This window comes from Staurois parvus, unplaced genomic scaffold (genome assembly GCF_062004578.1).
Source record: "Staurois parvus isolate SC_StPar_1 unplaced genomic scaffold, SC_StPar_1.0 ptg001530l, whole genome shotgun sequence".
Taxonomy (NCBI): domain Eukaryota; kingdom Metazoa; phylum Chordata; class Amphibia; order Anura; family Ranidae; genus Staurois; species Staurois parvus.
The window spans coordinates 1-13,707 of record NW_028319326.1 but is presented as its reverse complement, the minus strand read 5'-3'; the positions used below and the strand labels follow the sequence as shown (position 1 = coordinate 13,707).

The window sequence follows — 13,707 nt, the reverse complement described above, 5'->3', positions numbered from 1 at the left end:
AGATCGTGTATTTTGTAAAATCCCTTAATCTCTAACCTCGTGACGTTTATTCCTAGGATACGTGAAACTACTGCGTTTTAAACATGGAGATGGAGGCTTCAGCCCTTTTGGTCCAGGGAGGTCTGAGCCAAGTGGATGGTAAGCTTGGAAAACTTTAAAAGGCTAGACAGCTCAACGTTGCCAGCCAGCATATATTAATGTTGCTGCTAAGAATTGTGGTTTTGTACTTTCAGCTGTAGTAAATTTCAGTGAGCAGCACAGGTCAAAGTGACCTGTGCTGGACCAATCCCATTTCATTCTGGATCTACCAATGTCTGTTCCATCTCCATATTTGTGATTTAATGTCTGTCCTTGTCTGAGTAAACCAGAACGGATGTACTCGCAGGGTGATAGTTGATGGTATGTAGGTTGGGGCAATTATTGGGTATGATTACCAGTTGCAGATAATTGTGACATGAAGGCACTGATGACTGTAAGAAGCAGACATAGACTTGGTTGCTCCTGAGACCACACCAGCTGATGCATTTCACCCTGTCCCCAGGGCATAGCCATAGAGGTTAGTCAACCTCTGACTAATCCCCAGGAGTGGGGTGAACATGTTTTTTGGGGGGGGGGGGGTGGTCTCGGGAGGAGTTGGGGCTGCTTCAGTCTCTCATAGAGCTGCTGGTGTTTGGCCCCTTTATATCGCAGGCTTGGCATGCTTTTTTGAATGTGCATTTTTAAACGCCAGCACCCCTCCAAATCGTGGATCATCGGAGTGGCACCATCTGTCACTTAGGGTGGTGCATCAAGATGATATAACAGGTCGCAGTTGCAGATAATGTTGGACAAAAACTAGAAGACTTAGTAGATATAATTGTGTTGCAAAGTAAATCTGCAGTTCAGCTTGCTGCAGATGCAAACACGAGCTAAGACCGTGGCTTGGTAAAGCATTTTGTCATATATCGAAGTGAAGAAAAAACCCCCATTGTTCCTGCCAGAAATTGTCAGCTGATTAACCACATTCTGTGTTGACTGTTATCAGTTATGTTTTTGTCTGCTGCTATCTGAGGGTTGTATGTTCCTCTGTTATGGAAGAGGAAGGTTTCTGGACTCCTCTCGTTTCAGTTTGACACAGTAGGGCGAGTGCATGTTGGCTTGTATTTTTTATGATTGAGGAATTTCAATAAAATGCTGCATTGTGGCCACTGAATGAGCTGACTAGCCTAAGAATTCAACATATTAAAGTGCTTTTTTTTTTTTTTTTTTTCCCCCTCCTTTCTCCTTTTCTTGATTTTGTAGGTTGACTGTGTTATGTTTGAAAACCTTGTGGGACATAAAACCATACACCCTTGTTGATGACAACATCTTCCAGCAAGGCCTTCTCTTTTTGGAACGGTTGCAGGACTTGAGCAGTGGACGGTTCAAGCCAGTGGGGACCTTATTTAACAGTGGACTGAAGGTAAGACACTATGGATCATTTTATCTTTCTCAGTCAGAAACTAACAGGAACAGCAGTGCATTGCTGAATACTTCTGGTAGGCAGCCAAGCTAGGTTTCCACCAACGCTACAGGATGAAGGGAGGGGTGTGTGTAATCTAATCCCCAAAGGTGTCTGTGTGTGTGTGTGTGTGTGTGTGTGTGTGTGTGTGTGTGTGTGTAGAAAAAAAACTGATTTCTCCAAAAGCAAGGGGTTATCGCCTCTAAGAATTGTCATTGGAATGGGTTTACCCATTTAAATATTTCCCCTCCCCTCTAATTTACTGTGATAGGTCAGGATACAGTGGTCAAGAGGACAAATAGAGTAAATCGAGGGGACTCGACACTAAAATACTCATCCCCCCCCACTCTAGCAAAAATTGAAACGTTGACTTCACATATGCCTGAGGCAAAAGTCTTGTACAAAATCTAGAAGTGGGTGTGAGTAAAATCCTGTATTGCGCCATCCCCTTTTAAAGACTCTCAACAAAAATTAGCTTTGTATTTGCTTGGCATTGATGTCTAGGATCATGGTAGTCTTTGTACACCCCAGCACCACCCAACCAAAACTAGGTGCAATGGGAAGACTGAGTGGCATGAGTGCCATCAATGTAGTTCAAGATTCCAGTTTACACATAGAATTTAACGGTTTCTTTCTTTTTTGCAGGGAGGTGCTGATGATGATGTTGGGTTTACATGTGCTGTGGTTATTTTCATGGCTCAGACTGCTTATGCAACTACTGTAAGTATTTTTCCCAATTAGCTGTACCTAATCATTTTTAAAGATGACCACCCCATGATTCTTCAACAAGCTGCATAAACCTGTTGTAGTATTGAATTTCACGTACAATTTTTTAAAATTCTCAATTTTTAATAGTATTCTAAAAAATGAGACAAGTTGGGAAATTTGTAGGGGGGGTTGTTTGTTTTGTTTTTGTTTTGAGATTGTAGCATGTAATGCAATGACCCAATTTTGGCAACTTTTTTTAGGAAATGCAAAGAATCATATGAAATTTTATTGGCATAACACATTTTCTATGCTTTGTTTGTCCATTGGGTTGTAAAAAAGGGTGACACCCTGGGTTTAAATTGCTGTCCAATACAAGTTCATGGCCAGCTTAACAAAGGGAATAAGGTAATGACCATAAGCATTAATTGCTACCAATTGGATAAGTGAAGGATTAACTCTCATTGGCTGCTATCGGTTATTGCCTTCCCACTTATACCACCCATACACTTGCCAATAGATGTCGCAGCTAAAGGGATAGAATGACTTTTGCATTTGCTCCATTTTAAATGACAGTATTTGCATATTTTGTACCATAATGAACACCCAATCCTGTCCTATTTCCAGCCTTCACTGCTACGTCCAGCTCTCTCCTACTTGGATGCCGCCTCTCGAAAGAATCAATCTGTGTATAACTACGCTATGCTCTACAATGCCTTCCGGGTGGCTGGAAATGTGGAGCGTGCCAACGCAATGCGTGAAAAGTTGAAAACATTGGCCATTGCTGAAGGTACCAAAGCCAACAAACCATTCATACTCCTGAACACACACACTGTACATATGTCCTAAAAATAAAGTGGTCAACTAATGTAAATCTTGCCAGTGTGCAATCCTTTGAAAATCCCATCTTTCACAGAAGCACTGTATTTACCACCTTTTTCATGCCAGTTTCATGTGGGGGGAAATGTTCCATGTATATTTCCTTGTGACATGGAGAAGTTATCTAGGGCAGTGTGCATACAAATAGTCTGCCTAGAATTGCCCACTCCAACTTATCCATCTTGCAAGAGACGGCTCACTGGCTGCATCAGTCAAGGGCTCTTGAGGAGTATTGAGATAGGTAGGCTGTGATGTGTTATGCATAGCATTTTGCCAGCCCCCTCCCACTAGCAATGATCTGTCTGCATTGAATAGAGAAACCCAGAGGCCCAGTGATGACATGCCATGGTTTAAGCCGTTTATGTTATGAAATTTGAAAGGTTTTATTCAAAGGTCTTAGCATAGTAATAGGCAGGAGGAATCGAGGAAGGCAAAAAATAAACTGCAGCTTTAAACCAATTTTAGGAGCAATGTATTATAAGCCAAACCAACAAACTGAGGGGGTGGGAAGGAGTGACTCCTGTAGCTTGGGTAAATGAGCCTGGTTTCCCTTCTTTAGCAGCAGGTTATATTTGGAAATCTAAGGCTTGTACTGGTGTGAAGTTTGGAGATCTTCATAATCCTGTAAAGAGCCGTGTGTGTCTTCTCAGAAGATAAGTGCAGGAACTCACCCCACCCCCTTCTGAGTCCCTTCACTCCCCCCACTCACCTCCCAGTACTGCTCGACCCCCAAAATACCACCCAAGCAACAAGACTCCAGCATCAATAGATTCTCCAGCATAATCAATAGACCACTCCCTCAATAGATTCCTTTCAGCAACAGTTGACCCCCAATCAATAGATCAACTAAAAAGAAACCATAGACCATCAAAAAAAATGGATCAGCCAGCAAAAGATCCTCAGGAACACCCTTTGCCATTACATACATTGAGTGCTGGAGGTGACAGACCTGTGTTCCCACTGAGGGTAAATCCATTTCAATTGCTGTTAACTAGTTGGATGGAGTATCTCCAAAATGATCATTTTGTCTTCTACCTGGGTTTCCAGCCCTTGAAACTTCATGTTTACTATGTGACTGCTTTGGCACTGCCATGTGACACCATTGTCTGTGCCATGGTGGACATATGCTGAACTCTGTATTTCTATTGGCCAAAATTCTATTGGAGGTCCTGCAGGGACTGGAATGACTGTCCAAGTCAACAGGCCAAAAGTGCATGCGTTGAAATCTTAGTCAATCAATGAACATGCTCTGTCATCTGCTTGCCTCTATTGCTCAGAAGGTTGGGGCTCTGCAGATGATTATGTCCATCGACAGCCTAAATTGTACATTAAGAACAAATTTTGGTTCTTGTTTAAACTGGATTTGCTTGATTTTTAGTAAATGACTGCTTTTTATTCTGCTCTCCTCCTCCAGGTGACTCTCTTCACTGGGAACGTAAAGACCGACCAGAGCAGCAGACTCCCTACCTGTTTGCTCCTCGTGCCCCCTCGGCAGAGTTGGAGTTAACAGCTATTGTCCTTAAGGCTATGGCACATGGGGAGAGTAGCTCTACAGTATCTACAGAGGACCTGAATGAAATGGCCCAGACTAGCAATTGGCTTGTTCGACAGCAGAACATACATGGTTCCTACAGTACCACATCGGTAAGATGTCTGCTCTTTGGGAATGCTCCAGTGTTTTTGTTTTTTTTTTTTTTTTTACATTTTGGTTGATCAGTTTTTTGTTTTTTAGTAAGTGCTTCTGGCAGTGCAAAATGTTTTTGCTATTTTTTTTCTATTGGGTTTGTGTACCAACCTTGCTCTTTGCTGGCCGTCCTTTATTTTTCCACAAGAGCTGGCTGTTTTTACATATCAGAACTAAAAAATTGTTGGCTTGTATATACTTAATTGTTTGGTTTTCTTCCTTCAGGACACCATGGCAGTGCTGGACGCCTTGTGTAGTTATGGAGCCCTGGTGTACCAGGCAAATGCCACAAACAATGTTCAGCTGAAATATGGAGATCAAGTCATCAGAGAATTTAGTGTTGACCAATCCAGCAGAATCCTCCTCCAGTCTGAGGATCTTCCTCAGGTTCCTGGGAACTACAGCATGGTGGTGTCTGGGCATGGCTGTGTGTTGCTGCAGGTAATGTTCTATTGCTGTTCATTTTTAGAATTGCCAGATAACCTGGAGAATGAGAAATATGGAGCTAAAACATTGGATGGAAAGCCTCAAAACGTCATAATTACACATAGGGCTTGATTTACTATAACTGGAGAGTGCAAAATCTGGTGCAGCTGTGCATGGTAGCCAATCAGTTTCTAACATTAGCTTGTTCAATTAAGCTTTGACAAAATCCCTGGAAGCTGATTGGTTTCTATGCAGAGCTGCACCAGATTTTGCACTCTTCAGTTATAGTTTCTCAATCCCATGCTATCACGTTTCCATTTCAACAATCAAACCAAAGCGGGAAGATAAGGAAAGACTTACAAAATGGGACTTAAATGTGCCTTCTAGAGAGACGTGCAGTCTACTGGACAAAGAAGGCACCCAAGATACATGTCTTGAGTGTGGAGGGGTATGTGCTCTGGTATTGGAATGCTGAGATCATCCCACCTTCTTTGGGGTTATGCTTATTTTTTGCTCTTATGGGGGTCTGATGTTGGGGTTTCTTTCCCCCTCTTGTAACTTACAAGAAGCAGTCCTCTATGCTCTGAAGACTCTGAGATTGTGTTTTTGGTTTTATATCTTCCCAAGAGCACCAACATTCTATCTAGATCACTATTCTGTGGAATTGTATAATATATAGTTGTATTATATATGTATTGGATATCTTTACTTTTTGTAATCAAATTTGGTGTTCTATTTTAAGATGCCTATTCTCTCTAGAAGGTACATTTAGTTTCACCCTCACCTCCCACTTTGATTGGAGTGGAAATTGGATACTATCTAGATTAGAAAGAACCTATGGAGAATGTGCATAGGACAAACCTTTTTCTAGACTTTATTTGTTTGATGAAATAGTTCAACATACTTCCTGCACGATGCAACCTCCACTCTCTACTTATATTCTGTGAAATGAGTAAAACACTACTTGGTACATTTCACATTGCTTATAGGATTTCCCTTTTTTTTTTTTTTTTTTTTTTTCTTGCTCCAACCAACCAGCAGGATAGGTATACAAGCAGGTCACCTAAGCAGATGACGCTTATCACCTGAGATGCAGGCAGGATCTCAGCACTAACCAGTATTCATCAGAGCACCTGATGGTGTAGATGAGTTTTACTGCATGTTCGTACCAGGTTTTGGTAATCTGGATCACCCCGCCAGGAGGTGAGCAAGTCGAGGCCAGTAGCTGATCTAGCAGATAGGGATCAAACAAAGCATTGTTGGCAGACAAACTAAAGGTCAGGAACAAGTGTTTGCATGTTGATCAAGCAGAAAGCTAGTAGAACAGGCCATAGGTTGGTAACAAGTGGTAGAAGTTATGGACAGCAGTAGGAGTGACCGTGTGCCAGATTATTGTATTATAGCCAATATCTCGCTCTTGAAGTGCAAAGGCATGGCTTAAATATGAAGTTAATGGGAGGAGCATGGAGTTCAAGGTTTATCCAGAACCAAGACAAAGTATGTCTAAGTAATCTAGTAAGGCACTGTCCAACATCCCCAGGGACTCGGCAAGAAGATCTATTGTCCGAAACAGCAGGTTGTGGGTTCAGATCCCGGTCCTGACAGCTATGCTATAAACCACCTCCACAATTCCCAAATAAAATGGGACAGTGATGACATTTCCACACAACTCACCACTTAGATTATCTCTCAGCTGATGCAATTATACATACCAGCATATGTCCTTTGGGGGCATCCAAAAGATGTCCAATGTACTCTTAACAGGCGCATCCAAATTCTAAACCTACACTGAGACTCTCTGCTGCCACATTGGTAATGAGCAATGGCAAGCTCTGACTGGATGAGAAGAGAAAAGGATAGAAACACTGAACAGTAAATCTTGGAACTTCTCCCTGCATTTGTCTCACAACTGTACATCTACAGGTGCCTACCTTATCTGCTTGTTCCTCCTTTCAGTTACTAGTGAATGGATGCAAATGACAGACACAAAGGTGCCCTAGCATCCAAGTGAGAAATGATGAATTTTAAATTTGCTGTTTTTGTCTATTCTCTACAGACTGGAGTTGTGTTCAACATTCCAGTGAGACAGAGAAATTCTGCATTTTCGGTGTCGGTGACTACATTCCCAGGCAATTGTCAGAATGGAGTGGCGTACTTGGTTGATTGTCAGGTGAATGCCAGGTAGGATATAGGTTTTGTGTTTTTTTTTTTTTTTTTTTAGGTATTGAGCTGCTTTTTGTTTAATATCTTCAATAACTGAAGGATGCCCAATCTGCATATTTAAAATTTAAAGAATGTTGTCATGCTAGTTGCAGATGTCCCAAAAACTTTTTGTGGCTTTAAGTGGGGCATAGAAAAAATTCTCCAGCACTTAGACCTGCCAACCAGCAATGGGGCTCTAATCCAAAATGGTTTCCTACAATAAAATTTAACACCAATTCTCTGCTGTATAATTTTACCTATAACCCATATACAAATATGAATAGCATAAATGAGGAGCCACCAGTAGAACAATTAAAGGAAATCACAAATCACCTAAGCACTAGCTAACTCAGAACAATCGATTTCTTCCCATTGGTTTGGGAGCAAGTCATGGTCTAATATAATCTTTAGTCTCCAGCTTGTATAAGAAACGTGTTCTGCTGGCTTTGCAAAGCCTTTGAATAAAGTCCGCTGCACAACATGCAATAAATCTTCAGTGCATCTTTAAATAAATCCTGTGCCAGTGCCACCAAGATCAACACCACTGTGAAAAATGCTCACCCACTGACACTCCTGAAACCCTTATTTGATTAAAGGTCAGAAAACGCTGTATATCTTAAATGTCCCTTAACAATAACTATCAGGATTACTTCCTCTTTTCTTTGGAACATCCCCTTCTGATTCTATTCATACCACCAAGCCAGAGAAAGTATTGAAGTGTAGTATTTATTCCAATAAATACTCACAAATTGTGCCCACAATTGAAAAACAGCCTGGGTACAAATTGTGGTCCCTCCTGCATTCCAGCAGACGTGACGTGTCTTCAGAAAACCACTCCTTTTTTTTTGCAGTGGTGTGGATCTCGATTGAATAAAGTCCATTGCACCACCGTGCAATAAAACTTCAACCAGAGACTTTTTTTTTTAATTTTATCATTTGATATTGTATTTTTGTAGCGCCTTTTACTCATTTTATTGCTGATTGGGTATTGTGGGTGATTGTTTATAGGAGGGCAGCTTCACATTTATAGCATAACTTGGTTAGGGTTGGTTAGTGCCTTTTTTGATACAACTTTTGCAAAGCCTTTTGAGAGACTTCCAGCAAGCTCTGCTCCCATGTCTGCCAGAGCCATTTTTCGCACACTTGTTAAAATGCACATGGAGAATGGTTAAATCCCACCCCCAAAAAGGTGCATATTTTCTGAATGCAAGGACCCTGGAAAATAAAATGGGAGTAGTTTCAATTTGTCACATATTAGTGCACAGGTTTACCAAATACATACTTTTGGTAAATATGCTAAAATCATTTTTAGGCCTGAAGCTTGGGTAAAACCTCCAGACATTATACATTGTATTTCCTAAAAGCTGAGACCCTGGAGAACAAAAATGGTGAAACAAAAAATTGGAACTACAACTCATTTGCTCAAAAGTTTATAGAGCGCAAATTTTCAGTAAAGAAGTCACTAAAGTTTTGGTGCACACAAGAACAATATATCACTCATCATATTGTAAAAGATGAGTGTTGCAATGAGTAACTAGGTGCCAAACATGTCAAGCCTTTAAAATTGCACACTCCTTTTTGAAACCGACACTAACTTTACTCAAAATTGGCCACAGGTTACCAATTTAGCAATACAATGAATGATGGACTAGGGTTCTTGCTCTCTCTCTCTCTCTCTCTCCAACATTCATGGCAATATGTAGTGCAATCATTGTGGGGTTTTTTTTTTTTTCATATACACTCACTGGCCACTCTTGGGGACACCTTGCTAGTACTGGGTTGGACCCCTTTTTGCCTTCCAAAACTGCCTTTCTTCATGGCATAGATTCAACAAAGTGTTGGAAAATATTCCTCAGATTTTGGTCCATATATGACATGATGGACGTAGTCGGCAACAATACTCAGTAGGCCATGACGTTTTAAATGATGCTCAATTGGTACTAAGGGGCCAAAGTGTACCAAGAAAATATCCCCCACACCATTACACCACCACTAGCCTGAACCATTGATAAAAGGCTGGATGGATCCATGCTTTCAAATTTACACCAAATTCTGACCCTAACATCTGAATGTCACAGCTTAAATCAAGACTCCTCAGACCAGGGAACGTTTTTCCAATCTTCCAGTGCCAAATTTTGGTGAGTCTGTGCATGTAGTCTCCATTTCCTGTTAGCTGACAGGAGTGGCACCCAGTGTGGTCTTCTGCTGCTGTAGCCCATCTGCTTCAAGGTTTGATGTGGTGGTACAACAAAGGTATACTGAATACCATCTCTGAATGCATGAGTGGTTCTAGATAGAAAGGCAACAACTCAAATAACTGGTCTGCCTCTGACCTCTAACATCGACAACGCATTTGTGTCCACACAACTGCAGCTCACTGGATATTTCCTCCCCAACCCCCCCCCCCCCCCCCCCCCTTTTTTTTTTTTTTTTTTTTTTTTTTTTTTTTTTTTTTTTTTATAAATCAAATAGCCCATCTGGCACCAACAACCATGCCTTGTTTGAAGTCACTTAAATCCCCTTTCTTCCCCATTCTAATCTTGTTTGAACTTCAGGTCATCTTCACCACGTCTAGATGTCTAAGTGCATTGAGCTGCTGCCATGTGATTTTTGCTGATTAGTAACTTGTTACCAAGCAGTTGAACAGGTGTACCTAATAGAGGCCGATGAGTGAATCTGCTCATCCATCATATGGACTGTTCTTTCCTCACTATTGCATAGTGGGTCAAGGGGGGGTCAGTAGCCTCCTACGTGATCACATTATTTTGCTGCAACAGGTCCGCTTTCCCTTGCCTTCCACTGAAGCTAATGGTGCACAGGTCAGCTAGACCTGGAAGTGATGTAATAGACCTGCTTATTTTCCATTGCTGTTTTTTACAGATTTAAAAGGTTTTAAAATCCCTGACTACCAGCTACGGTTTATAAACTGTACTGGTAGACAAGTGGTTAAACTAGCAGGCTATACTCTTGCTGAAGCCTAGATAAGTTTGTTTAACCACTTGTGTGCCAGCTTATACCTCCATTACCAGGCAATTCTTCCATTTTCAATAGTGTTGCATGACCGAGTAATTGTCCAACCCTTTTGTTGGTATTTTAGGGTTTAAAATATTATTTTCTACATAAGTAAAACAAGATAAAAGCTTCTGAAAAAATAGGTTTTCCTTACCCTTTTTGTTAAAAATGCCAGGACAATGCAAACACCCCCGAAATATCCAATAGATGGAAAGACCCCACCAAGGGGGGATCTAATTTTTGCCAAATATTTGAGTCAAGCGACATGCTGTGATTGAGGGTTTTTCAACATAGAGCTTGGTAATGGTGCACCACATGCAGGTCATACACTGGGGGAGGGGGTTAATGTATGAATCACATGCAGTTGGAGGATGGAGATGAAGGGGTTAACTTGCAGAATGTATAGGAGGGGGCAGCTACTTGCACTCAATGCATTCATCTTTCCTCACTGTTTTGAGGACTGCTCCAATCATTGGTATTGAAGGGTGCAGCGGCTGTTTGGAGGTGCTTTATCTAGTGCCTTTAATACCCATATACGGGAGACATCTTTTGCCTGCTTGCTAGACTTTGGGTTAAGGTCACAGACTAGCCACTCGTTCCCATTCTGTCCCTGGAATTGAAATACCTATTTGCCACTTGGCACTTTCATTGAGACCTGTTTAATATCCCCAAACTGGAGCAAAAGGGCACTTTAAGGCTTCACATATGTTGCCTAAAGCTCTGCAAATTCTTAGTAAAAGCTGGCTCTACACAAAGCTCCAGTACAAGGGGAAGACCACGAGAACAAGGTCCTCTACAGCTTTGTGCATTTTTTTTTTTTTTTTTTTTGTGCTTATTGCTTTTTCTTTCTTTTCCCAGCTATCACGGTATTCAGAACAAGTCCAACATGGCTGTCATCAACATCCCTCTTTTTTCAGGATATTCCATGGAAGAGCGTTCTCTTTCTAAGGTATCATTCATAGATCCATGTGGCAGATTATACCTGAAGTATAAAGAATTTGGTGTGGGTACAATGAGGCAGGATAGGAGGTGCAGCATACAAAACAGTTAAAGTGCTCTGATATTCCAACACCGATTTTGGCAGATGCACAGAGGTGACTTAAAGGAGAACGCTAGTAGGGGAAAAACTTGCCAGTAAATGTACTATATGAAAAACAATTTTGGTAAACTGTAGCGCTGTGTGTGCTAGGATTAAATTAAATGCCAAACCATATATTATGTGACCTGTGTATAATCAATATGCTTAGTTACAGATATATAAAGTGTAGCATAATCCAACAAGTTGTAATTTATGTCACGGTGTATAATTTGGTCACTTTGAATGCAATTATCAAAGTCCCAAGTGTAAAAAATAAAAATGAAAAATATCCAGATTTTCAATTCTTCAGCTTTATACTGCGTGCTTATATAAATCATTGCCAATCTGTCACCTTCTGGTGTGTGCACTCACGTTACAAATTTTACCCTCAAGGAGTCGTAAAGCATTTAATATCACCAGATGATCCCAGGCAGGATGGATCTCTCCCTCGGACATATTGGTTATACACAGGGTCACATTTATTCACATTTAATATGGTTTGGCATTTTAATATAGTAAGTCATAGCACACACAGCACTACACTTTTGTAAAAAAAACAAAATAAAATTTTGTTTTTCATCCTATCACAGCCGGTTAACAGCTACTTCATTTCCTGAGAGGATATTTGGCAGCGCATGAGTCCACCCCCTATCTAATTGGAATGTACTATATGGCCAACAGTATGATGCCCATGTTTTGAGTGAAGGGTACGGTTACTGCTACAGCTTCCAGACCATTGAGAAAATAGTACAGGTCCAACTGTCACAACATTGGAGAGACCTTTTTCTTCAAGCATGACTGCCATTTTGTACAAAGTCAGCACAAGATGGGAGTGCCCAGTTTTGGTGTCGACTGTCCTGCACAAAGTTCTGAACCCAACCCTACAAAACACCTTTTGGGATGAAGTGGAATGCCAATTGTGGGCCTAGTCTTCTCATCCAACATCTGTACTTGACTTCACAAATGTTCTTTTGACTGAATATGCACCACCTCCCAGACACTCTAAAAGCTTGTTGGAAACCTCCTTAGAAGATTGGTGGCTTTATAGCCACAAAGGGGAGGGGGAGGGGGGGGGGGGAGTAGTGGGGGACCCCATGTTAATAGCCATGGTTTTAAAATGTGAGATGTTAAAGCAGAGCTCCAAGAAGAAAAACAAAACAAATGTAGCTGCTGATTTAAGACACTTGTCTGTCCCTTGATCCAGCAGTGTCCTCACTCCAGCCAGGTTGACTGGCCATCCACTCTCCTCAATGCCGGCATGTCAAAATCAGGTACCCACTCAAAGGTGCCAATCCTAATGGGGGACAAGCCCTTTTTAAGCAGATTTTCCCCTTTTGGGTGTGCTCTGCTTTTAAGGTGGTTGTGTATAACCTGAGACCAGTCACTTTACTGGGTATATGTAAGGGTTTACTAATCCTCCTACATAAGGTGTACATGTTTATCTGCAGTATTCTCCATCTCTTTTAAAGTGCTGCATTTATAAAGCTTGTTTGAGTTCAGAAAAGGGGCCGAGAGCGAAAAATACAACCTGCAAAGCTCAGTGAGAGCTCAGAGCTGATTGGAGGGAAGAGACACCAACCCCATCGCAGCTCACAGGGACAGATCTGAGGCTGTCAATCTGCTGGTGGTCCCTCCCTGTCACTTTTTTTTTTTTTTTTCTTCCCCCCCTCTTGGTGTCAGGAAAACTTGCAGAAGTGATTCATGCTGATAGCAGAGGAACAAAGCCACAGACAGAAATTACACTTGCTCTGGAATGAGAGTATACACTATAGAGATGCTTTGCTCATATTTCATGTCTGAGGTCTACAACCACTTTAAACATAAGTCAATAGTCTGCTCTCCACAATTTTTGGCATAATTATCAGGATTTCTAACTAAAACTATGATTAGAGATGCTTACCAAACCAATCAAGGCAGGCTCTTGAACAATGAAGTTGTAGGTAGATCTTGTAATACATGGTTGTATAAAGATCCAAAGATTGCACAATCCAAATTGTATGGTGAACTTTTAAAGGTCCCATCTGATTTTACTGCATGCCAGACTTGTTTGCTATATAACACCTGGTTTTCTTATACTTGTTTTATTTTTTAATTTGCAGTTGCGAATTCTATTTCCCAAAGTTGAGGAGAAGAAAAACCATCTCATTGTGTATTTAAATGATGTAAGTCCTCCCCTGAAATGAATTCTGAATGAAGCACTTGCCTCCAAATGATTCGCTGAGAATATTCCTTGGTCTCCAT

The 13,707-nt window shown here is 41.1% G+C and overlaps 1 protein-coding gene across 1 annotated transcript in view; it reads left to right on the top strand.

The window, feature by feature from the left end:
• LOC149435356 (ovostatin-like) overlaps window positions 1–13,628 on the top strand; it is a gene marked incomplete at its 3' end in the record, with an annotated part of 77,295 nt that extends 63,667 nt beyond the window's left edge. The window contains exons 25-33 of the mRNA XM_089662734.1: window positions 57–138; window positions 1,282–1,441; window positions 2,126–2,200; window positions 2,813–2,975; window positions 4,479–4,708; window positions 4,974–5,189; window positions 7,231–7,355; window positions 11,247–11,337; window positions 13,566–13,628. Of these exons, the coding sequence (XP_089518860.1) occupies window positions 57–138; window positions 1,282–1,441; window positions 2,126–2,200; window positions 2,813–2,975; window positions 4,479–4,708; window positions 4,974–5,189; window positions 7,231–7,355; window positions 11,247–11,337; window positions 13,566–13,628 (1,205 nt within the window). The remainder of the gene's footprint in view (window positions 1–56; window positions 139–1,281; window positions 1,442–2,125; window positions 2,201–2,812; window positions 2,976–4,478; window positions 4,709–4,973; window positions 5,190–7,230; window positions 7,356–11,246; window positions 11,338–13,565) is intronic.
• Window positions 13,629–13,707: the final 79 nt, after the last annotated feature.